Source organism: Squalius cephalus (genome assembly GCF_949319135.1).
Source record: "Squalius cephalus genome assembly, chromosome: 13".
Lineage (NCBI taxonomy): Eukaryota > Metazoa > Chordata > Actinopteri > Cypriniformes > Leuciscidae > Squalius > Squalius cephalus.
In genome coordinates, this window is record NC_137134.1 from 28,706,637 (window position 1) to 28,731,098 (window position 24,462).

The 24,462-nt window shown below is 37.9% G+C and overlaps 1 protein-coding gene across 1 annotated transcript in view; it reads right to left on the reverse strand.

Moving 5' to 3' along the window:
* LOC307169635 (SLAM family member 5-like) overlaps window positions 1–18,033 on the reverse strand; it is a gene marked incomplete at both ends in the record, with an annotated part of 281,304 nt that extends 263,271 nt beyond the window's left edge. The window contains 2 exons of the mRNA XM_079890364.1: window positions 17,096–17,428; window positions 17,985–18,033. Coding sequence (XP_079746490.1) covers window positions 17,096–17,428; window positions 17,985–18,033 — 382 coding nt within the window. The remainder of the gene's footprint in view (window positions 1–17,095; window positions 17,429–17,984) is intronic.
* Window positions 18,034–24,462: the final 6,429 nt, after the last annotated feature.

The window sequence follows — 24,462 nt, forward strand, 5'->3', positions numbered from 1 at the left end:
GAGTAAAGAAACGCATTACAAGTGACATGCATTACGTAATCAGATTACTTTTTGATGTTATGAGTAAAAAAAAACATTACAATAACGCACATTACATAATCAGATTACTTTTTGATGTTATGAGAAAGGAAACGCATTACAAGTAACATGCATTATGTAGTCAGATTACTTTTTGATGTTATGAGTAAAGAAACGCATTAAAATTAATATGCATTATGTAATCAGATTACTTTTTGATGTTATTAGTAAAAAAATGCATTACAATAACTTTAATTATAAAATCAGATTACTTTTTGATCTAACAAGTAAAGTAATGCATTACAAGTGTCATACATTATGTAATCACATGACTTTTTTCGATGTCAATGAAAAATGACATTCTAATAATACAAATACATTTATTTACAGTAAAAAAGTCAATGCATATTAAGTTTTTAAGTTTTAAATTTCAAAAACAATATTCACATTATAATTATGAATTGTAGCTGAAATATAGCCATTGCATGCATGACGTCCACTACAGTGGACATGTGATTAATCAGAGTTTTCTCTCAATCTAAAATCAAAACTTGGAAAATTTCACTGTGATATGACTCATTAGATATTGCTTTATGCTGCAATATTTTTTTTACCTACAAGAGTCTCCTAGGATGGAAGGAATGGGTGGATATTCCGGAGCAACTTGGCATGTCTGCCTGACCCTTGGCCATCTTGGTTTGGAGGGGGAAAAAATCGAAACACAAAGGCTTGCCACATGATTGCAATTTATAGGATGATGCACCAGGGTCCAATGAAGAGATTGATGTGCAACTTTGCCATAAAAACCCGTGCAAATTCAAGAAAATGCTTTTTTAATAGCTGTCCACTGTAGTGACCACTATGCGTGAAAGGGTTAAATGAGACATCCAAGCACTTGCGGTCTGTCTCTCGGAAACTTCGCCCCCCATCTCACAACAAGTACAAAAGTTCACCCCTTAGTCAATCAGCTACATTAAGGCATAAAGATTAATAAAAGAAAATAATTTTATATATATACAGTGCCCTCCACAATTATTGAACCCCCTGGTAAATATGATCAAAATTGGCTGTAAAAAATAAATCTGCATCGATTATCCTTGTGATCTTTCATTCAAAAAATGTGCAAAATTCTAACCTTTCATTGAAGTAAAAGAATTGAAAGTGGGGGGAAAATCACATTATGAAATAAATGTTTTTCTCCAAAACACGTTGGCCACAATTATTGAAACCCTTTCATTAAATACTTTTTGCAATCTCCTTTTGCCAAGATAACAGCTCTGAGTCTTCTCCTATAATGCCTGATGAGTTTGGAGAATAACTGACAAGAGATCAGAGACCATTCCTCCACACAGAATCTCTCCAGATCCTTCAGATTCCCAGATCCATGTTGGTGCTTCTCCTCTTCAGTTCAGCCCACTCATCAGGTCAGGGGACTGAGACGGTCATGGCAGAAGCTTCATTTTGTGCTCCACAACAAATTTTTGTTTTGATTTTGATGTTTGTTTTGGATCGTTGTCCTGATGGAAGATCCAACCACGGCCCATTATAAGATTTCTAGCAGAAGGCGTCAGGTTTTGATTTTTTATCTGTTGATATTTGATAGAATCCACAATGCCATGTATCTGAACAAGAAGTCCAGGACCTCCAGCAGAAAAATATGCCCACAACATTAAAGATCCAATGGTATATTAAATTGTACACATGGGGTACTTTTTATCCTTGTGTTCACCAAACCCATCTAGTGTGTTTGCTGCCAAAAAGCTCTGTTTTAGTCTCATCTGACCACAGAACCCTGTGTTGTTTGAAGATCCAGTCGTGTCTGACAATTAAATTTGCTGGAATTTGTTTTTGGATGAGCGAGGAGGTTTTTTTTTTAAACCCTCCCAAACAACATGTGGGGATGTAGGGGTTGTTTGATAATTTTTTTTTTAGGCTTTCTGACCCTAAGACTCAACTAATCTCTGCAATTCTCCATCTGTGATCCTTGGAGAGTCTTTGGCCACTCAAACTTTCATACTCGCCGTGCATTAAGACAGTATAGACACACGTCCTTTTCCTGGCAGATTCATAACATCTTTAGTTGGTTATAACTTCTTAATTATTGCCCTGATGGTCAAAATGGGGATTTTCAATTCTTTAGCTATTGTCTTACAGCCACTTTCTAGTTTGTGATGCTCAACAATCTTTTGCTACGCATCAGAACTATATTCTTTGGTTTTACTCATTGTGATGGATGATTAAGGGGATTTGGCCTTTGTGTTTCCTCATATTTAAACTCCTGTGAAACACGAAGTCATAGCTGGACAGTTTCATGTTCCTAGTCACCCTGGTGTACTAAAAAAGGTAAATATTAATGGGAATATACTTCAGAGATATTTTACTCGTAAAAAATTCTAGGGGTTTCAATAATTGTGGCCAACATGTTTTGGAGAAAAACATTTATTTCATAATGTGATTTCCCCCCACTTTCAATTCTTTTACTTCAATGAAAGGTTAGAATTTTGCACATTTTTTGAATGAAAGATCACAAGGATAATCGATGCAGATTTATTTTTTACAGCCAATTTTGATCATATTTACCAGGGGGTTCAATAATTGTGGAGGGCACTGTATATACACATGATGATACATTTCAAATGATAATAATGGTAAACACATTAAAATGATATTCGTGTATGAATATGATATTCAATATGATAAAACATCATTTTGAGAGAAACACATCAACATGATAATAATGATTCTTAAAATATGATTGATTACATTTGATTAAATGATATTTAAGATATAAATGATAAAACATAAGCAAGAGATGTATTTTTTTTTCTTTTTCTGATTAATCAGCCACGCTGTCAAAATAAAAGTCACAACAACAAGACTCACGTCACTTCAGAGTTCCTACTGGTGGTGCGAATACAACCAGAAAACTTTTCCTGGAAACATTACTCGTGGAACCACCCTGGTGACTAGTTCCTAGAACTACTAACTAAGTTCCTACCTAGGGGTCTGAAAGCCCCTATATAAAGTGATCGAGTCTCTTAAAAAAATTGGGGCTAAACTGCTTGATTCACATACGCTATAAAGGCCCGTTCACACCAAGGACCATAACGATAAAGATATGAGAAACGATATTGTTGGGATCCCTGTCAGAACGATTTTTTTCGTCCTGTCGAACGATAAAACACTCGAATTTAAAGGACTCGTGCATTTAAAATGCAGACGACATTGTGGAGAAGTTAAGGTGTTGACTAGGTGTTGTTTTGACTTCTAAATTTTGACACTATTGACTTCGTCAGCTAAACTCACTGTTAGATTAGATCGATTACACTAGACTAGTTTAGATGACAGTATGTAAGATGACAAAGTAGCATGCTGAGGACATCTGCTGGTAAAAGACGTGTAAATGCAACAAACTGATATTGATTCATTCGAAACCCAGATATCAGACGGATGTGATGCGGCACTGCAGGCCTTGTTATGTCCCGGACAAAATGTATGTGAGCCTAATGTGGCCCACATGTAAAATGGCAAATATGGCCCAAATATTTTAAATCACATGTGGGCCTTTTTAGGCAAAGATGCGGCACTCATGGCAATTTGTAATCTGAATGTGAGCCCACAGTGGCCCATTTGATAAAAAATGAATATGGCCCAAATATTACAAACCAAATGTGGGCCACCTATGGCAAAAATCTGGCACAATCGACAATGACTAATCTAGATGTAAACCAAATATGGCCCACATTTGTTGCAGCAAATGTGGCCCAGTTATCATAAAACATAATTGGGCCAGTTTTGGCAAAGATGTGGGACAGTAATCACTGGTGAATCTGAATGTGAACCTAAAGTGGCCCACAAATGGCATAGCAATTATGGCCCAAATACATTACACCAAATTTGGGCAACATTTGGCAAATGTACGGCAATGTCTGCACTGGCTAACCAGGGTGTAAGCCTTATGGTACAGTAAGGAAGATATTAATTAATAACAGTTTGGGCCACTTTTGACAAATACACGGTACAGTTGACAGCCCTAAATATCATTAGAAAATGTGGCCACTTCTGGCTTGGATGCAGCACCTTTGAAAGAGATGTATAGCTAAAAATGGCCACATTAATGGCGGCTTTTACAAATGTTGGATAGCCTAGAAAATATCAAGAAGATGAATATTTCTTAGTGATAATGTAATTTAGGTTGGTATGCCAGAGTATGTACTAAACACTACATTTATAATGGTCAAAATTAAATATAATAATGGTTTATAATGTGTTTTTTTTGTTTTTTGTTTTTTACAAATGGGGTCTCTGTGGAACAAAAGTGGACGTTTCTAAGTTTGTGGGTGTTTTCAGACTGGTGAGTGTGTATAAATGAGACATACTTGGAATGGAAATGTCAGTGATGGACTAGAATTGCTCTCGGATTTCATCATGTGGGTCCTTCTCCCTATGACTGACTCCCATTAGTCTGATTACTTTCGTTTTTGTCTTCAACGAACGGCAGGCTACTTTTGTTTCCACAGAATCTGCATCAGTGTCAGAGGAGGCGATGAGCTTTCTTATTTTCATCCTATTGTGGTTTTTACAGCTTGGTAAGTATGCATTTGTTTCTGTTGATTCACAATAAAAGGTATACTGCTAAGGACAGCTTTTGGTTTCAATTCAGATTTCGTTTGGCTGTAAATGCGCAGTGCGCTGTAATCGCCGCAAATAATTTCATATGTCATTCTTCATGACTTGTGACTTCAGGCAGTGGCGTGCACAATGTGGGGGATTCTGAGTCTGACAATATCATTTGTTTTTATCCAAGGCAATAGCAAGTGTTATTAGCTTGGGGAAATACATCTAGTGAAAGGAAATTTCAAGTCCATGTCCAACTCTAAATTGTATGGATTTTTATCTTTGATTTCAAAATAACACTTTACAATAAATGTAATTTGTTTATTATTCATATTAACTAACATGAACTAATGAGGAACACATTTGTTACTGTATTTGTTCATCTTAGTTAATAATAATACAACTGTTAATTGTTTGTTCATGTAATGTCAGTCAGTGCATTAACTAATGTTAACAAATACAAATTTTGATTTTAATAATGTTTTACTAAATGCTGAAATTAATATTAACTAAGATTATGCTGTAGATGTGCAGTTCATTAGTTCATGTTAACAAATTTAACTAATGAAACCTTATTGTAAAGTGTTACTGATTTCATGATGGCTAACACTTTCATGAATACATACACAAAATGTACAATATCAACAAAACTAAACATGAATTCCTCATGATTACCTTCTTGATTCTAACTGTTTTGTTTGGTAAAGTAAATAATATTTAGTAATATCATAATTTCCCTATTTTTGTTTGATGTGTTATGCATTCTAATTGTATCAACGTCTTTTCATTGGTAATGAAGAGAGGCTCTCTGACCTACTGCTGCTCTCCATCGAGCGAGATATTCCAGTTAATTGTGAGGAAGTCATTAAAATATTTAAAAACACAACAGACAGACGGCTACTGCTTTAATACAGGTAATTAATTTAATAAATAAATGTAAAAAAATAAAATAAAAATTGGTGTCCTTTTTGGTCCTTCCACCCCTACCACTGCTGACAGTATTCTACGTGGGGCTGACTGGAGCTAAACTACACTATTTTAGTTAATTGTTAGCGCGAGTTAAGCGCACTCGTGTCCCATACACCATACAACTATGAGAGTCTCTGCGAATAGTCTCAACAGTTTATCTTCCTAGCAGGAAACAGTATTGTCTTCTTACTTTTTATTCTGAACACAGAGAAAGAACTGCAGAGGCAAAACCTCATCTTACACATCTTTTTCTATGATGGTGAGAATTTTCCCCCCAATTTTTACATAAAGCAGTGAATTAACCAAGAAAACCCGAACTAACTTGAACATAAACACACATAACTTTACTAACACAGAAACCCAACCATCTTGCTTTAATAACGCATAAATCAACTCCCAACAAACAATTACCCATAATGCACCCAACTGCTACCGCTGACTGCCAGGTCATTTCAATAAGAATAGGCCCACTAATAATATCTTTAAAAAATAAATAATAATTTATATGATACGCTGTTTGTCGATGACCTGTTCATAATGGATAATTATGAGACTATGAAAATTAGTTGCATGAATTCACAAATATATTGAGAAAAAGATTGAAATGTGAAGAAGGATGTGTGTTGTATGTTCAAGATCATTCATGATACATGTATGTTTGTCTGATGAGTGAATGTGTGAATCAGTGATGTCCAAAAAATTATTTACAAGGAATTGTTCATTTCTTCTTCAGGTGTGTCTGGTGTTGATACAGATAAAGTGTCAGTGTCAGTGATGGAGGGAGATTCAGTCACTCTAAACCCTGATGTTAAAACAAACCAACAAGAGAAGATAATATGGTATTTTCATAAAACTCGCTTAGCTCAAATCACTGGAGATCAGAGTAAGATCTGTACAGATGATCAGTGTAAAGAGAGATTCAGAGACAGACTGAAGCTGGATCATCAGACTGGATCTCTGACCATCACAAACACCAGAAACACAGACTCTGGACTCTACAAACTACAGATCATCAATAGCAACAGCAGCTTCACCAGTCCAATCATTTTTAATGTTACTGTCACTGGTGAGTAATTTCCTGCATGTTTAAAAGACGAGTATAGCTATATGTTTAAATCATTAATGTGTGTGTTTCTGTGTACCTGCATATTAATTCACATACAGTATATATATAATTTCATGAAAAATTATTTAAGTGGAATTTGTAGATTTTACTTCAAAATAAATTAATTTTGATTTAAAACTGAATCATTACCATCGATGAGCTGTTAGTGTTAACAGTTAGTTTTGATTTATAAAATAAATGCTGGTGTGTTCTGGTAAAGAGTTTCTCATCATACAATCTCTGATCAGCTTCTCTTAGATTAGTAGTGATGTATAATAAATATTACAATATGTTCATAAGAACAAAACATGGATTTTTTTTTTCTGATTTAAGTTCAAGAAAGGTCTGAATGTAATCTTTCATGTCCACAGTTCTCTCGTTTTTTTTTTTTTTCCTCAACTATATGGGCCTCCAAACAGCGGTTAAATTGTTTCAGATGTTCCTGCTACAGAACAAGTTGAATTGAAGAACCAGTCAGTTATGGAAGGAGAATCTGTCACTTTAGATCCTGGCGTAATGAAAAGAGAACAGATTCAGTTATCAACATGTACAAATGCATAAAAATAGTGCTACTGTTTTCTGTTGAGCTCGCAGTGCTGTGATGCTGCTGTACTTCACAATCACACCAGATGGAGCCATTTATCAGTTAAATCAATATAGTCAAAGTAGAAAAGAAGTGTAAATTTGACTCAACGATATTGATAAATATCGGATGTATTATCATTCACTCTCTCGCCATAATGACTGCCTATTTTTTTCTGTTTCAGATTCAGTTCTGTCTTCAGGAGCTGTAGCTGGATTATGTATTGGTGTTGTTCTACTGGTGGCTGCAGCTGTAACTGCTGGTGTGATTTACTATTGCAACCAACCATCAGGGTGAGCATTGTCCTTGCAAGATTGATAAGACTTGTTAAAAGATTTGAAAATGTATTTTTATTCTAACTAACAAAGTAATGTGTGTTTAATTGAGTTTGTTGTTGTTTAAACAGACAACGAGATGCAGGAACAGCGTGATCAGATGAGATTATGTGCAGTAAATCTGTATGTCTGCGATAAAAAAAGATTGAAAAACAACAGAATTTACTACAGATTCAGACCTGTGAGATCTGTATGTGGTGTGTCTAACTTATGTTTGTTATGTGGGTTCAGAAATAATGGCTATTTAATAATAATAACAATTATAAGTGAGTTATATTATTTGTAGGCTAATATAATTATTATTGTTATGAGTAATTATAATAATATATTTAACTTTGGGATTTTATGACCCCACTTTAGTGTCATGGTGTAACATAAATGTACACTGTGAATAATCCTTTATTTTGTTTGCTTCCCAATCAGACACCAGAAGATTGCTACATGTGAGGGGTACATTGTAACGTGACCATATGACAGCTTAAAATGTTATCTGATCTAATAAAAAAAAATATAAAAGACAAATTAAAATATTTTCTCAATAAAATACAAATATAAACTGTTTCATATAAAATAATGGCATTTTTTAATAATTAAAAATAATTTAAATACAATTTTTTTTTTTTTTTTTTTTTTTTTTGACAACGAACACACCGGAAAACAGAGCTATACATAATAATAATTAATCATTTGTGAACGTTGACTCTCAGTCTTTATTCACCTTTTTCTCAAGTTTTCTCAATAGAATTCATAAAAGTATAGAATCAAATAGCATATTTCTAATAGGGGCACATTTTAACGCATTATAGTCCTTCACGTCTATTGCGATCTCAAAATTCCGGCCAGTTGATAATACCTAGAATATCAAAATCGACTGCTGGCGGTAGATCCTTTTCCTATTTAGCACCAAAACTTTGGAACAGTCTTCCTACCATTGTCCGGGAAGCAGACACACTCTGTCAGTTCAAAGCTAGACTAAAAACACATCTCTTTGACCTAGCATTCACATAATACATTATAGACTTCTATAATTCAATGTTAGGCTGCATAGATTAGGTCAGATGGAACCGGGAACACTTCCCATAAATCCTGATGTACTTATTACATCATGAGAAGAATGGCATCCCTAATTTTAGTGTCTTTGTTTATCCCGAGGTTTTCCCGCAGCCTGCCGGATCCAGGCCGTATCCAGATCTGACGAATGACCTTCACCTGGACCCGATGACAACGCAGTGCTGAAGTGCCAACTAGTCTCTCCCTATGGAGGATCCCTTTCCCACTCTACAGATAAAGCGTTGTCAGGAAACTCAATTTGCGTATCTACTCCGTATTGATCAAATAAAATAAAATTAAATAAAATTCTGAATCAAAACTATAAGGAAACACCAGTACTTTGTTTAGGCTTGGTTTGTAGGGAATTCCAAACCTGAGCACATATATTCAAACGCACATAACTATAGAATCAATTCTAAATACGCATGTGAACGCCATCAGCGTTTCTCACAGGTTCACGTTTAAAGTCTGTGTAGAGAGAATGGTGTCGTCTTAGCGGCCCCTAATTTAATAACAAATGATCGTTGCGACGGAAGCGAATCAATCAAAACTAACTTTAGCTGGAAAATAACTTTATTAAAGAACCGCTATAAAGCCAAAACAATCTCTGTTACCTTAAATTATACGTTTATCTCTGTAAAGCTGCTTTGAAACAATCTACATTGTTAAAAGTGCTATATAGCCTAAATGAAGATGACTTGACACCATTTTTTTTCTGTTTTCTTAAATTACATGGAAATGTAGGCCTATGTAAAATTACTAAAATAATGGCGATAATAGTTTCCATTTCCCCACCAGTTGGCGCAAAGGGACAGTTGGCACCATTGTTCACACTGCAAAAAAAAAAAAAAATTGAATTTAAAAAAAAAAAAAGTTTTCATTAAACGTTTCACAGAAAACCAGGGCCCGTATTAATAAAGATTCTAAGAATCCTCTAAGAAAACTCTTAATTTAGCTTAAAAACTTTTACGTAGGAGTCTTAGCTTAAGAGCAATTCTGGACCGATCTGAGAGCAACTCTGAGTAAGGAAAAGACAAAACTTTCATCTTAGTAAGGAGGCGGGGTTGACCCTGTTGCTATGTATGACACAATCTTTTGAAGACTGTGATTGGTTGGTTGTCCAAGAAGGGAAAAAAAAAGTGATTTTAAGTAGTGATTAAATGCGTAATTTTTCCTATTTGACCGTTCTCTCACACACACACACACTCACACACACATTATATATGTGTATATAAATCCTTTTTATTTTTATTTACCATGCTGTTAATTTCCTATAAGGTATTTGATTGGCTTAGAATGAAATAAAAATTGTTCCACTCTTTCCAGTTACACTGATTGCTGGCATGTCTATTTAAGTGGTGGTTTGAATGTTGGTTTTAATGTATCAAACATGGAATTTTCCCAGTTGCCAAATATCGTAATGTAGTGATTACTTTCATTTCTGGCGCTATGGCATTTCTGTGCTGTCGGAGATGTTAGCGTGTCTCTAATAATAAGATCAGTCACAAACATGATCCCTGCACGATCTAATATATAGCGTCTTATTAACTCACTGTTATTCATTGTCTGCAACACATTTCTTCTCCCTCTTCATCTTTCTGCCATTTTCTCCTCTGCTAAAGAAACTCTTAAGCCTCTTAAAAGTCCTCGTCCGTGCTCCTAACAATTTTGACCTTAAGATCTCTTTTAAGGGTTAAGATGCTTTCTGAATTACTTTTTTCTTTACTAGGATTTTTTCTTTAATTTTAAGAGTAAACGCCCACATTTCTAAGAATTTTCTTAGAATTTTGTCACTAGGAGCTACTCTTTGCATTAAGATTCTTTATGAATACGGGCCCTGTTATTTTACAGGTATTTCCTTAATTATAATGATCCTCACAGTAAAAAAAAAAAAGATTTCTGTGGCAGCAACAGAATATTAAACACTAACAGATCTCTCAAGATCTCAGCATCTTAACTTATTACAATCCAGTTTGTGGATTTATTCATTTTTTATAAAGTTATTTTAGGGAATTAAAAGAGGTTTAGATGTTGATCAAATAATAAAAGTTTTAAGTTCGTGTTTGCATTAGTTGGGCTCTTGATTGTTGACTTTTTAAACTGACTTTTTCTCTGACTGCTTTAACTGTGTTTATTAAGCACATTTGTTATGGCAAAAAAGGCAAATCTGATCAGATGAATTATAATAAAAATAATAATAATTCATTACATTTATATAGCATTTTTCTCTGCACTCAAAGTGTTTTACATAGAAGGGGAAATCTCCTCAAGAAGGTTTTCACTCCTCAATCTCAAGTCTAAATATTTTATGCATTATGACTTTATAAAATCTTTCAAAATATCAAAGCACTGCAGGATTTATAGGGCAATAATGTGAAATTAATAACTCATATTATTAAATCATTTAATTAATGATTTGATTCTGGGTAATATCAGTGCATGATGATTATATCATCACCAACATCACCTGATCAGATTTTCTCGTGCATTTATTTTTATTTTTTTGTGGCCATAAAAAATGTGCTTTAGAGACAAACAGTTACAGCAGCCAGAGAAAGAAAAAAAAACTTCAGATAAAAAAGTCAAGGGTCAAGAGCCCAACTAAAGCAAACACTGATCACCATAATTAACTTTTATTATTTTTAATAAAAGATCAACATCTAAACCTCTGTTGTCAACAAGAACTTTTGTATGAAATAGTTGTCACATGCCTGTCCTGTCTTGTGCTGCACATGGGTGTTTTGTTATTTTGGGCCATGTGCTCGTGTCTATTGTCTAGCCCCTCCCATCTTGTTATCTGATTATTGGTTAATTTGTCCCACCTGTCTGTCTCGTTACCCTCCTTTGTTTGTTCCCCTATTTAGCCTCCTTGTGTTTGTAGTCTTGTGCTGGTTCGTTGTCCGTGTTTCTTGTTTCCTGGAGTTCCTGAGTTTTTGTGTTTGTACTATACCTGCATGTCACTAATAAACTACTCTGCATTTGTATCCTCGACTCTCGTTTACCATTTCGTGACAGAACGAACCAGCCAAGATGAGGATTCAGCAGAAGGACTCCCACCAACCACCCCTGTTTCCTGCCCTCACTATGAGCGCATCATGAGGTTCAGTAATTTGGCCTCTCTCCGGCAACAGGGGACCAGGATGAAGGAGTTCGCCCTGAAATTCAGCGCGGCAGCGGAAGGACTCGGTCTTGGGGATGCAGCACTCAAAGACTTATTTAATTATGCCCTTGATGAGCCCAGAAGTTACTGGACGATGATAGGTCTGGAACGTCTGACTTTTGAGAAATTCTTAAATTACGTAGAGCGTCAAGGGAATCCACCAGCTGGGGAAGTTGCAGATCCCCCAGAGGTAGCCGTGGAATCTGCGACGGAGACAATTACTCCCACACCACGCTCCCCAAAACAAAGGAGGAGGAGAAAGGCTCCCTCCGTAACTGTTCCGGTGGTCCCGAGTCCGGTGGTCCCGAGTCCGGTGGTCCCGAGTCCGGTGGTCCCGAGTCCGGTGGTCCCAGTTCCGGTGGACCCAGTTCCGGTGGATCCAGTTCCGGTGGTCCCAGTTCCGGTGGTCCCGAGTCCAGTGCTCCCAGTTCCGGTGGTCCGGAGACGGAGGAGGAAGAGAAAGGTCCCCTCAGTGACCTGTCCGGTGGCTCTTAACCCGGAGACCATCCCGGAGGTGACTGCCATCCCTGACGCGTCGCCCTGGTACCCTGACCTGCCGGTCTCGCCTGAGCTGCTTGCTCTGCCAGCCCCGCCCGAGCTGCTCGCCCTACCGGCCCCGCCCGAGCTGCTCGCCTGCCAGCCCCGCCCGAGCTGCTCGCTCTGCCAGACCCGCCCAAGCTGCTCGCACTGCCGGCGCCACCCCAGCGACCCGTCACGTCTGCCCAGCCAGAGACTGTTCACGAGCCTATGTCTTCGGACAAGATGGCCGCCACCGACGAGCCTGTTCACGTCACGCCTGCCGAGTCTGGGTCTTCGGACATGATGGCCGCCGCCGAGCCTGTTCACGTCACGCCTGCCGAGCCTGTTCACGTCACGCCTGCCGAGCCTGTTCACGTCACGCCTGCCGAGCCTGTGTTTTCGGACAAGATGGCCGCCGCCGAGCCTGTTCACGTCACGCCTGCCGAGCCTGTGTCTTCGGACAAGATGGCCGCCGCCGAGCCTGTTCACGTCACGCCTGCCGAGCCTGTGTCTTCGGACAAGATGGCCGCCGCCGAGCCTGTTCACGTCACGCCTGCCGAGCCTGTGTCTTCGGACAAGAAGGCCGCCGCCGAGCCTGTTCACGTCACGCCTGCCGAGCCTGTGTCCCCTGACAAGATGGCCGCCGTCGAGCCTGTGTCGGTTCCTGAGCCTGAGCCGGTGGCGTCGGTTCCTGAGCCGGTGGCGTCTGTTCCTGAGCCGGTGGCGTCTGTGCCTGAGCCGGTGGCGTCTGTTCCAGTGCCTGAGCCGGTGGCGCCAGTTCCAGTTCCAGTGCCTGAGCCGGTGGCGCCAGTTCCAGTTCCAGTGCCTGAGCCGGTGGCGCCAGTTCCAGTGCCTGAGCCGGTGGCGCCAGTTCCAGTGCCTGAGCCGGTGGCGCCAGTTCCAGTGCCTGAGCCGGTGGCGCCAGTTCCAGTGCCTGAGCCGGTGGCGCCAGTTCCAGTGCCTGAGCCGGTGGCGCCAGTTCCAGTCCCTGAGCCGGTGGCGCCAGTTCCAGTTCCAGTGCCAGTGCCTGAGTCGGTGGTGCCAGTTCCAGTGCCTGAGTCGGTGGTGCCAGTTCCGGTTCCTGAGCCGGTGGTGTTTGTTCCTGAGCCGGTGGTGTCTGTTCCGGGGCCGGTGGTGTCTGAACCGGTGGTATCTGTTCCTGAACCGATGGTGTCTGAGCCGGTGGTGTCTGTTCCTGAGCCGGTGCCTGTTCCCTGGCCGCCCGAGGGGTCGTCTCCGCCCTGGCCGCCCGAGGGGTCGTCTCCGCCCTGGCCGCCCGATGGACTGTCGTCTCCGCCCTGGCCGCCCGAGGGGTCGTCTCCGCCCTGGCCGCCCGAGGGGTCGTCTCCGCCCTGGCCGCCAGATGGACTGTCGTCTCCGCCCTGGACTCCCGAACTTTGTGTGCCTCCCTGGCCTTCTGAACTGTCCATTCCCCTTGTCCCGCCCTGGTCTGTCCCTCCCTTCCCGCCCTGGTCTGTCCCTCCCGTCCCGCCCTGGTCTTATGGAGCGTCTGGTAGCCGCTCCGTAGGGAGGGGGTAATGTCTCATGCCTGTCCTGTCTTGTGCTGCACATGGGTGTTTTGTTATTTTGGGCCATGTGCTCGTGTCTATTGTCTAGCCCCTCCCATCTTGTTATCTGATTATTGGTTAATTTGTCCCACCTGTCTGTCTCGTTACCCTCCTTTGTTTGTTCCCCTATTTAGCCTCCTTGTGTTTGTAGTCTTGTGCTGGTTCGTTGTCCGTGTTTCTTGTTTCCTGGAGTTCCTGAGTTTTTGTGTTTGTACTATACCTGCATGTCACTAATAAACTATTCTGCATTTGTATCCTCGACTCTCGTTTACCATTTCGTGACAATAGTCAAACTTGGTTTGTAATAAGTGAAGACGCTGAGGTCTTGAGAGATCTGTTAGTGTTTAATGTTCTTTAGGGATTTAAAGTGTTTCTATTGTCTGAGTTTTGAGAGGTTGCCATTGTGCTGAAGAGTAAAGCCTGTGTTTCAGTCCAGGAGACCAAGAAACATTGATGTTATGATGCATGTTGCTTTTTTTAAAGGCAATAATGGTGTAATCACTAACACAATGATGTCTAGATTAACATTAGCTCATGCATGTGTGCTATTGCTAGCTAATTCACACGTCTGTTCACTGACCATCTGATGCTGCAAGCTTCAGTCACACTAACTGACTGCAACACATTTTTGCAACACAGTCATAAATGATCTTACCTTCGTTGTTGATTTACACAATGCTGAATCTGCTCTGTCTTCCTCCTGGGTCTGAACTGCTTTAACAATAATCAGATATGTTAAAAACAAAGCATGCATTCTTATACAGAATTTTGCATATCTGATTCAAATGCATTAATAGTTGTAGTAATAATAGAATTCATGACCTATTTTTCTACATTTCCTGCAGATGCAGAAGATCACGACTATAACAACAATCATCAGAGATCAACACTATCAGAGACACTGAGACTGGAGGAACTGAAGGAGACTGTGACAGAGTCTGTGGGAGCAGTGCTGTAATGGCTGAAGAGAGACAGTCATTAAAGAATGAGTCAGTCTACAACAAAAGAGACCAGGGCTGCGTTTCCAAACGCATTGTGAAAGAAGTTGATCACAGAGAACACTGGTGGCAATGGTCTCCACAATCAACTTGGGCTTACAATGCTTTTGGGAAACAGATCAGGTCAGTAAACACACACATATATCATCAGAGCTGTGGTACCTGCACATGTGTGACAGAGTGTGTTGATGTCCAGATGTGTGGTCTGGTTGCTGATGGGATTGTTCAGCACACAGCTGTAGGTGTTTTTATCCTGATATTCCACCTCCAGAGGTAGAGAGAGACTGATGCTGAGATCACACACACTGATGCTGGACAATACACTGATTCCTGCGTACCAGGAGAGAGTCGCATCACTCACATTCAACACTGATGAACACACCAATGAACATGATGATGATGATGATGATGATGATGAAGAACAGTCTCTGGTGATGTTAGGAGTGTGAAGTTGAGCTGGAAAATATGAGCGAATAAACAGAAACACAATTTATTTCCAGCAGAAATGCAAAAATCTGGGTTACAGTGAGACTCACAATGGCAGTGATAGGAGCCGATCCACAAACATTAAAATACTCACTGTTTCAGTAGTTCAGAGAGAATATGTGAACAATATGAGTGTTAACATGAATTTAATGTAAAAAAAATAAAATAAAATTCACCCACTAACCTTTTCTGTGTTAAGTTATATTTAACTTTGTCGCTTTGGACACCATAAACACTAAAACCCTAAAACAACTTTACAGCTCAAATAATTCACAGGTTTCATCAAAATAATTAATGTAAGTGTTTATATAAAAACTAATGTAAGTTTTGTGTAATGTTCTTATATGATAAAATAAGCATTACATTTCTGCTGTTAAAACGTCCAAAAACTGACTCCATTGACTCCTATTATAAGCTTCCATTTTGTCTTTGTTTGTTTTTTTAAGAAAACGGGTCATAATTAATAATATTAACAAATCATAATTAATTTTGTGGTAATCAACCTTATGCCATAAAGTCAGCGAATTGAGCTTAAAGGCGCTTAAAGAAAAAATAGTTCACCTAAAATTTCTCTCAGCGTTTACTCACCCTCATGTTCCAAACCTGTGAGATTTTGTTTATCTTCAAAACACAAATGAAGATCTTTTTAATGAAATCTAAATGATTTCTGTCCCTCCATTGACAGCTACGAAAGAGGTTGACCGATAATGAAGCTTCCTCAAGAACCATTGCGGTTCATTCTCGTGTTACGCAGCACGTTTGAGCTTCTGCAAGAACCATGAAGATTAGTTTTGTATTTAGTTATATGATCTCTTTATGAACGTTTTAAAGCGTCAAAGTGGTAGTTGTGTAGCTGGCAATGGGGGGACAGAAATCTCTTTAAGGTTTCATAAAACCTTAAAATCTCTTTTAAGATTTCATAAAAAATATCTTGAAGCGTTAGTTCACCCAAGAAGGAAAATTGTGTCAGTAAATACTCACTCTCTTGTCATACCAAACCCGTAAGACCTTCATTCATCTCCGGAACCCAAATGAAGATATTTTTGATCCGAGAGGTTCCTTCTGACCCCACATAGATAACAATGTTATTGCAACTTTCAAGGCCCGGAAAGGTAAATACATCGTTAAAATAATCCATGTGACTCCAGTGGTTCAACCTTAAGGTTATGAAGTGAAGAGAATACTTTTTGTGTGCAAACCCCCCCACATGCGTGTGATGCTGACGCAGGAGACGGCCAATAGTGAGCCGGCGTCCTGACGATGAACCTGGAAGTGTTGTACTTCGAGGAGAGAAGAGATTAGACATGGACTATTTTAACAATGTCTTTACTACCTTTCTGGGACTTGAAAGTTGCAATGACATCGCTGCCTATGGGTGGTTCAGAAAGCTCTCAGAATTCAACAAAAAATATCTTAATTTGTGTTCTGAAGATGAACGAAGGTCTCAAGGTGATGATACACGGGGCAATTTTTTTAAGCAATGTTGCAGATGTTGCTTGGGCATTGAGGAAGGGCAACAAATTTCTATCTGAAGACTTTAGACCGGTCGTGGGCCCAGTGTATCATCACCAATACAGCTTTGACAGAATTTCATTTTTGGGTGAACTCATTTGTGGGATGAACTCAGAATATTCCTTTACTAAAACAAGAATATGTGAACATTTGGACAAATAAACTCTCTACTCACCATAGACAGAAACACTGAATGTTTTTGATGAATGTTCAGCTCCAAATATATCAAGTTTATATTCTCCAGAGTCCGAGGTTCTGGTGTTTGTGATGGTCAGAGATCCAGTTTGATTGTCCAGCTTCAGTCTGTCTCTGAATCTCCCATCAGGAACATCATCATATGTGGAGAAGATTTGCTTCTCTATATTGATTTTAGCTATGAGAGAGTTTTCAGTTCCAAATTTCCACAGTATATCGTCGTCTTTATGTATTTCAGTGACATCAGAGTGTAGAAGGACGGAATCTCCCTCCATCACTGACACTGACTTCACTTCATCATCACCAAACACGTCTGGAGAACAAACAGAAAAAGGCTTCATGCAGATTAGGGCTTAAGACTAATGGTTTGCAAAGGATTAAATAAGTTGCGGTTTGAAAGTAAATATCAATTGTGTTTTGACAAATGAATTTGTACTATATTTGTTTTCACTCATGATTACTGCAGAATCATTTTTAAATCATTTTAATGATGGCTGGGCATGAATTTGTATGAATATGAATTTTGTATGAAACTAATATATACAAAATCACAAAAAAGGCCAGAGTTTTGAAAGCGGCACAATGATCGTTTCATTTCTGAGCCTCCACTGTTCGAGTTTCTTCATTATAGACATTTAAATTATTCTCTATGACTTGTAACATTTTAATATATGCCCATGCCTTTTCCAGGCATGAAAAATTCTTGAAAACCAGAGACCTGAATGTATATATACAGTATCTCAAAATAAAGTATTGGTTTGATTTGATCTGCGATAACAAATCTAATCTAAACCATAGCAGCAGTTTGTCACTTTGTTCTAAAACAAATGTGAAATATTATTAAGCCATAAACTCTTTTTAAAACTTACCAGTAGGACACCTCCAGCACAAACAGAACAAAACAAACATATGAAACATTTTCAGTGTCTGATCTAACAAGACTATCTGCTGAAAACACTCAACATGTGTGAATCCTCCCACAACAGAGTCTCTCTCTCTCTCTCTCTCTCTCTCTCTCTCTCTCTCTCTCTCTCTCTCTCTCTCTCTCTCTCTCTCGTCAAACAACAATCTTCATCTTTATCATTCAACATAGATAATGTTGAAAGATTTTCTGACTGTATTAATTACGTAAAAATAGAAGAGTGGAATATTGTGTTAATCTCCTTACATTCATCCTTGCAAGATAGATCTTTTTGATTTTATAATTCAATTGAATATCCATATTTAAAACTCTAGCAGCTCATCTATTGAGTCAGACTGAAACCGCTGCGGTCGGGGTTTTCTTCAGAAATATGGTTTGATCTGCTGGATGGACAAACAGCTTTTGCAGGAAAGGGGCCGTTTGTCTGATGTGGGTTTAGTTTGTAGATGAAGAGCTTCTTCCTGTTTTGCTTTTTATGAACCTCACAGTCTGACTTTACCTCTAAATAAAACTATTTCCATGTAATAAATAATGTAATAATGGCCATTAGGCCAGACTCAAGTTATTTTCAAATGTACAGTAAATTACAGGTTACCAGGTTACATTCTGTTGATATGAAAAATCAGGTAGATTTAGCAATAGAGCGGGTGTATGATGTATATTACGATGTTATGAACTATATTCCTTTCTCTGACGTTCCAAGTTTTTTAAAGCGTTTCTGATGATTGTTAGAAGGCAGACTGAGATGGCGAACTGGCACATAGTTTGTGTAACATTATCAACATAAGCTGTTTGATAATAATATGAATTACCGTTACGTGTCCGACCTTGTAAAGAGCGCTATCATTGTGCAGCGTATACCTCAGTAAGTGTGCCGAGAGAATCTGTGAGCTGATGTGAGTGAGTGGATGCGGGGATAATTTGCATATTCATGGATACATGGATACCATGTAGCCTATACTAAATGAGGCAAGGGTGTAGAGTTATATTCAAGCTATTTTAAGGCATGAATTTATTTTTTATTTATTTTTTTTTTTACAGGAAAAACATTTAAATGTGTAATTTTGGTGATCAAAGATGAGTTTTAAGGGATAAAATTATTGACTACTGGGGGACTTTAACAATTTTTTTAAACCCAATTGACAGATATTTGTTCTCATTTTAAGCATAAACTCGCCATTTTGCTTCTCGTATGTTAAGGATGTTTAGATATTTGCATTACAAAATAATTTGTTGATCATATAAAGCATTAGAGTCTCTTTAGAAAATAAGGACTAAACTGCTCGATTCATATGGATTAGTTTTATCATCTCCTTATGAACTTTTTGAAGCGTCAAAGTGTGGTAGTTGTGTAGCTGTCAATGGAGGGTTCTCTGTCAAATCTCTCAGATTTCATTAAAAATATCTTCATTTGTGTTTCAAAGATGAACAACAGTCTAAAATAGTACTTTAATGTTATGACTATTTAATGTAAGACTTTTTTTTTTTTCTGGGTTTTCAAAGTATGAGTCTGACCTATTTGTGCGTTGCAGAGTGAGAAAAGGTGGGTCATGCAAAGTGCAAAGTCACAGCTTAATTTAGGTTTCAGTGAATTACACACACACACACACACACACACACACACACACACACACACACACACAGTTTAGTCTAGGGCTGCACAATATACCAGCATTAAATAGAAATCTTGATATTGCTTATTGCGATTTTCAAAACACTAATGCTTCGATTTAATAATATACTGTAAATATATGAGCTGTGTGTTTCATACTGAAGCGTGTGTTCATTCATCTTTGTCGTCTATTCAACTCAGTGCTTTTGTCTTGCAGTTCCCCCGCATACATTTGGCTAAAATGGCTACCTACCAACACATATGGAAAATATGCCTGTAAAAAGCATTTCACACGGTATGAGCATAAGAGCAGTTTATGCGCTGAACACCGCGATGAGTTTAACAACACTTGCAAAGCGGGTCACAGTTCATATCCGGACCGGACGCGGTTCTATGAATATGCAAATGACCCCGCCTCCACTCACTCACAGCAGCTCAGAGATCCACACGTTGATCTGATTGGTTACAAGGTAGATTGTGACGTCAGAAACACCAGCGATTTCAAACCGCGTTTTTAGATACTGTCTTTGGTTCACTGCAGTTTTAAAAAGAAAATACTCAGCAATGGTGTTGACATGAATTTGCACATGGTTTATCTTAAAGCATATTAAAAACACTACATAGACATATAAACAACATTAAAAGTAGGATTTTCACCACATGGGGACTTTAAGTCTTGATGGGTCAATCATGAACGATTCAGAAATTATTAGTTCACCTCCCGAGTCTTTGGCTGTTGGCTGTTCATTTACAAGATAAGTTGTAAAGTACAAGTTTTTGAAAACCATACAGTTATTGTCTAGGTGTAAACTACAAAACTGCAAATTTGTGAAAACTATGACGTCATGGACATGGCTTTTACGTGGTCAGTCTCTAGGCACGAAGTGTTTCTTTACACAGTGACATCACCAAATACTGGCCTGAAGGGGGATTGTTTTGACAATGTTGTCGTCTGTATGCATAAAAATTATAATATGATAATTCATAATATGATAATTCCTAAATATATGCAACATTAGTTACAGAGATAAGTAGTGGTCACGTGACAAATGAACGACTCTGATTGGTGGAGAGATTTGTGGGGGATGAACTATTCATGGCTGCGTTTTTGTCAAAAGCAATGTGAGCTAAGTTGATCAAGACCAGGTGGCAATTGTTATACAATCTACTTGCTTACGATGCTTTTGAGAAATGCAGCCCATTTCTGTTGCCTTTACAGAGCCGATTTAAACTGTCCCATGACAAAAGAATGAATGACTCAGACCAGAAGACACTAAATTTGATCTGTTTCTCATTTGTCATTGTAATATGTTCAAAGTTTGCATAAGTAGACTTATTGGGCAAATCTGTCTACTGAAAATGTAACCATTAGTTTAATTCTGCTTAAATTAACTAAATGACTTGAATGAAGTTTTGTTCATGTTGCTGAACGAGATTCAATGATCCAAGTCAATAACATGATCTGATCTTCCCACCACTATTCTTTGTCTTTTCCAAAATCTCAACTTTTAGAGATCTCAGGTGTGAAAGACCAGTGCTGAAACAGGCTGTGTACCAATTCAGAGGCTGCCTCATTCCAAGGCCGTGAAGGTCGGACTGAGTATTGTTAAATGGGACTGTCTAGCTGACAGAGGATTGTTCTTGTCGCCAAGCAACTGTGACAGCTGCCATTGATGACTGACAGTTACATTTGTACTGGAATTTTTTTTAAGTTATATTAAACTGTCTAAAACAAAACTGGTTTCACAAACTGTCTAAAGATGTTCACCATGATCCATTTCGGTATATTATAAAAAAAATTATATGTAATTGTTTCTTAGTCAGATATGTGTCAACATTTGAACCACTTTAAAGTTTTTTTTTTTTTTTTACATTTTATTTTACTACATTTGAGTAATTTGAAACACAATACTTACATTTAAAAGTGTAATTGAGCAATTTCTCTCAAGGAATCCTGTTGTCTCCGGTGTGCAATGAATTGGGGGGTAGGCTGGGCCGCGAAGGATCCATCTGTTGTATCCTTCATTTCACAGAAAATGAAGGACGAATTTGGAGGACACATTTCGCCTTCGTCTTTGTCGCTCTGCTGTGACGCCATCGGCCTTCGAAGGATGCTGCCTCTGAATTGGGACGCAGCAACAGTCTATGGCTGAAACAGGCGGGGGTCATCATGACACTTAAGGGCTCCCTGCAGTTTTCCGCCAAAATAAATGCTTGATGGCTTAACATCTGTAAATGAAGAAATTAAAGCATAAATATTAAGAGTTGAAACTTTACAGTTGTACAGTAAAATAAAATAATTTGTCATGTCAAACTTTTGATTAAGATTAAGCTTACAGTTCTTCTGGACTAATGTCTGTGTAAATGAAGCAGAAGACTGAAAATACTCAGTTATACTCATTACTTCCAACATACTCATTGCTTCCAACATAATATACGGCTGCTATTTTAATGGTTATCAACATTTTTGATAATACACCAAAAGTCACACCGACCCCCCCTACTGTTGGCTATTTTATATGTAATGTGTTTTATTGGCACATGATTGATTTCACATTACTGATATTATTTTATTTTAATCTTAAATCAAATTTTGTCATCTTAATTAATTTGCTGCTATGACAGCAATAATAAACATAATAAAAAGACAATAATTTCAAATATTTTTAGTCTCTGCTCAGCATTTGCACCATATTTAAACATCAAATACTATAAATAGTACTTCAAAGGGCACAATGTATTTCTCTCTGAAAACAACACCATTTAATTATTTAGAGTAAATCAAATAAACTAATTTAGAAGAGCTCTACTCAACAGTAGCCTTCACAATCTTTGGAAGTTTGAAATCCACACTGAGTTGCCATTACTGAGCCATACATTTGCATAACCTCCTGAGACCGAGATTTTTCCTTTTTTTTTCTTTTTCTTTTTAGTATTTTTTCATGTCACTTCATTTTTTTGAGCATAAGAAACACTGTAGTGGACACCAGGACTCAGTTTAAAAAATAAAATGATTGTATAGGCAAAAAATATATTTTTTTCCCCTTCACCGATCAGTTTTTAGGTTTCAGGATATTTTTTTAACCAAACTTTGTATAAAGTTTTCACTTACCCTATTCACTTGTGTCTCCTAAAATGCCTGATAAACATGATTTGAGTCCTGATGTCCACTACAGTGTATGAAATCAATGCCCTGTTTTGTAACATAAAGTCATATTTTGATTAGAAACCCCTTAACATTTTCATTAGATGTTGATTTATGACAAACAATTTGCACGATTTAAATGATAATTACAAAATATATTATCATGATTCCATAAGTGTGCTAAATTTGATCACTAAATTAATGTCAATCGAGCCATTCCACCGAATAAGTATATTTCAATCGAGCCATTCCACCAAATAAGTATAGGCTATTTCTGTCCCCAGGACATTGTATGTATAAATATGCATGAAAATGAAGTTTAAAATACATTTTCCTATTAAGCAAAGTGTCCTGCACATTAACCTAACAGCAAATTTAAAATATATAATTTAAAACATTAATAAAAACTACAGAGAACACTAACAAATAGCATGTGTTACATGTCCCTGCTTTCTATAACTAAACTTTATCATGAAATATAATCATTCAAATCTTTCAGAAAACTTTTTATATACATTGTTGTATGACTCCATATACCATTATGCTTTAAAACAATTAGTAAGAAATCCATAATGTGTTATAAAAATACACGTTACTCGTGTCCCGAGGTTTTCACTCAGTCCTGTTACCCTCCCTCACAAAACTTGAAACATGGCACAAGACACATTTTCAACAGGAAGTTGCATCATCTGGATGCAAGCCATTAGAAGATTAAAGTAAGTCCTCTCATTTTAATTTATGTATATTTGATGAAATTGTAACTATGACTGAAGGTCAATCTCTATTAGCACGTATGCCGTGTATTTGATAACTTTTTGCTTAAAAGCTAAATCCTGTTACTTTCAGTCCTGTTACTCATATGAAAAATAACAGGAGTGAGTAGAGTCCTCTGTTTTGATTATTTAATAGTGTGAAAATTAGTTGATAATACTATTTATCTGTTTTTTTACAGTTGAAATTACTTAAATTGTAGACATTTATGATTAGTATTACATTGTAAATGCCATATTTACAGGGAGACAGTCCACCACAAAGTGACTCAAACTTTTGTCTGATGTAGAAAAAAACAATACTATGCAGTTGGCAGAAACACCCAACCATGGCTATATGCTGCAAGGGAAGTCTGACAAAACCAAAAATAGCTCTTTCCCCCCTCCCCCCTTCTTGAAAATAAACACTTTTTTAGTGGAAACCAAATTAATTAATTGAGATGCTTTTAAATGTGCTTTTTAAACAAATGGCACGAGTTTTAGTAGCAGGACTGAGAAAACATGCATCCGTCTTCTGCTTAGAAACCTTGCAAAATAAATAAATAAAAGTTACCTGATTGACCAGTACACATTGCTGAATAGTTCATATGTGTAGTATTAGATTCAATGTTGAAAAAAGTGAACTTTTGAAGAGCTACAACAAGAAAATGGCATTGGTGGAATATTATGGCCCTGTCATTTTTAAAGACCAAGATGCTGTGCTGTTGTTGTCATGGTGTAACGCCCTGAAAGTGCTCTTTACATCATGACATCCAGACATAAAACTGTAACGTGTATGGTGTCAGAGAAATTCACTAAAATATATTTTCCAAGACAGTGGACAAAAGTCTATACCAGAGTCCCAGGGATTCTGAGTAACTAACTAATGCGATCATAGCATACCATCAGACCCATTAGC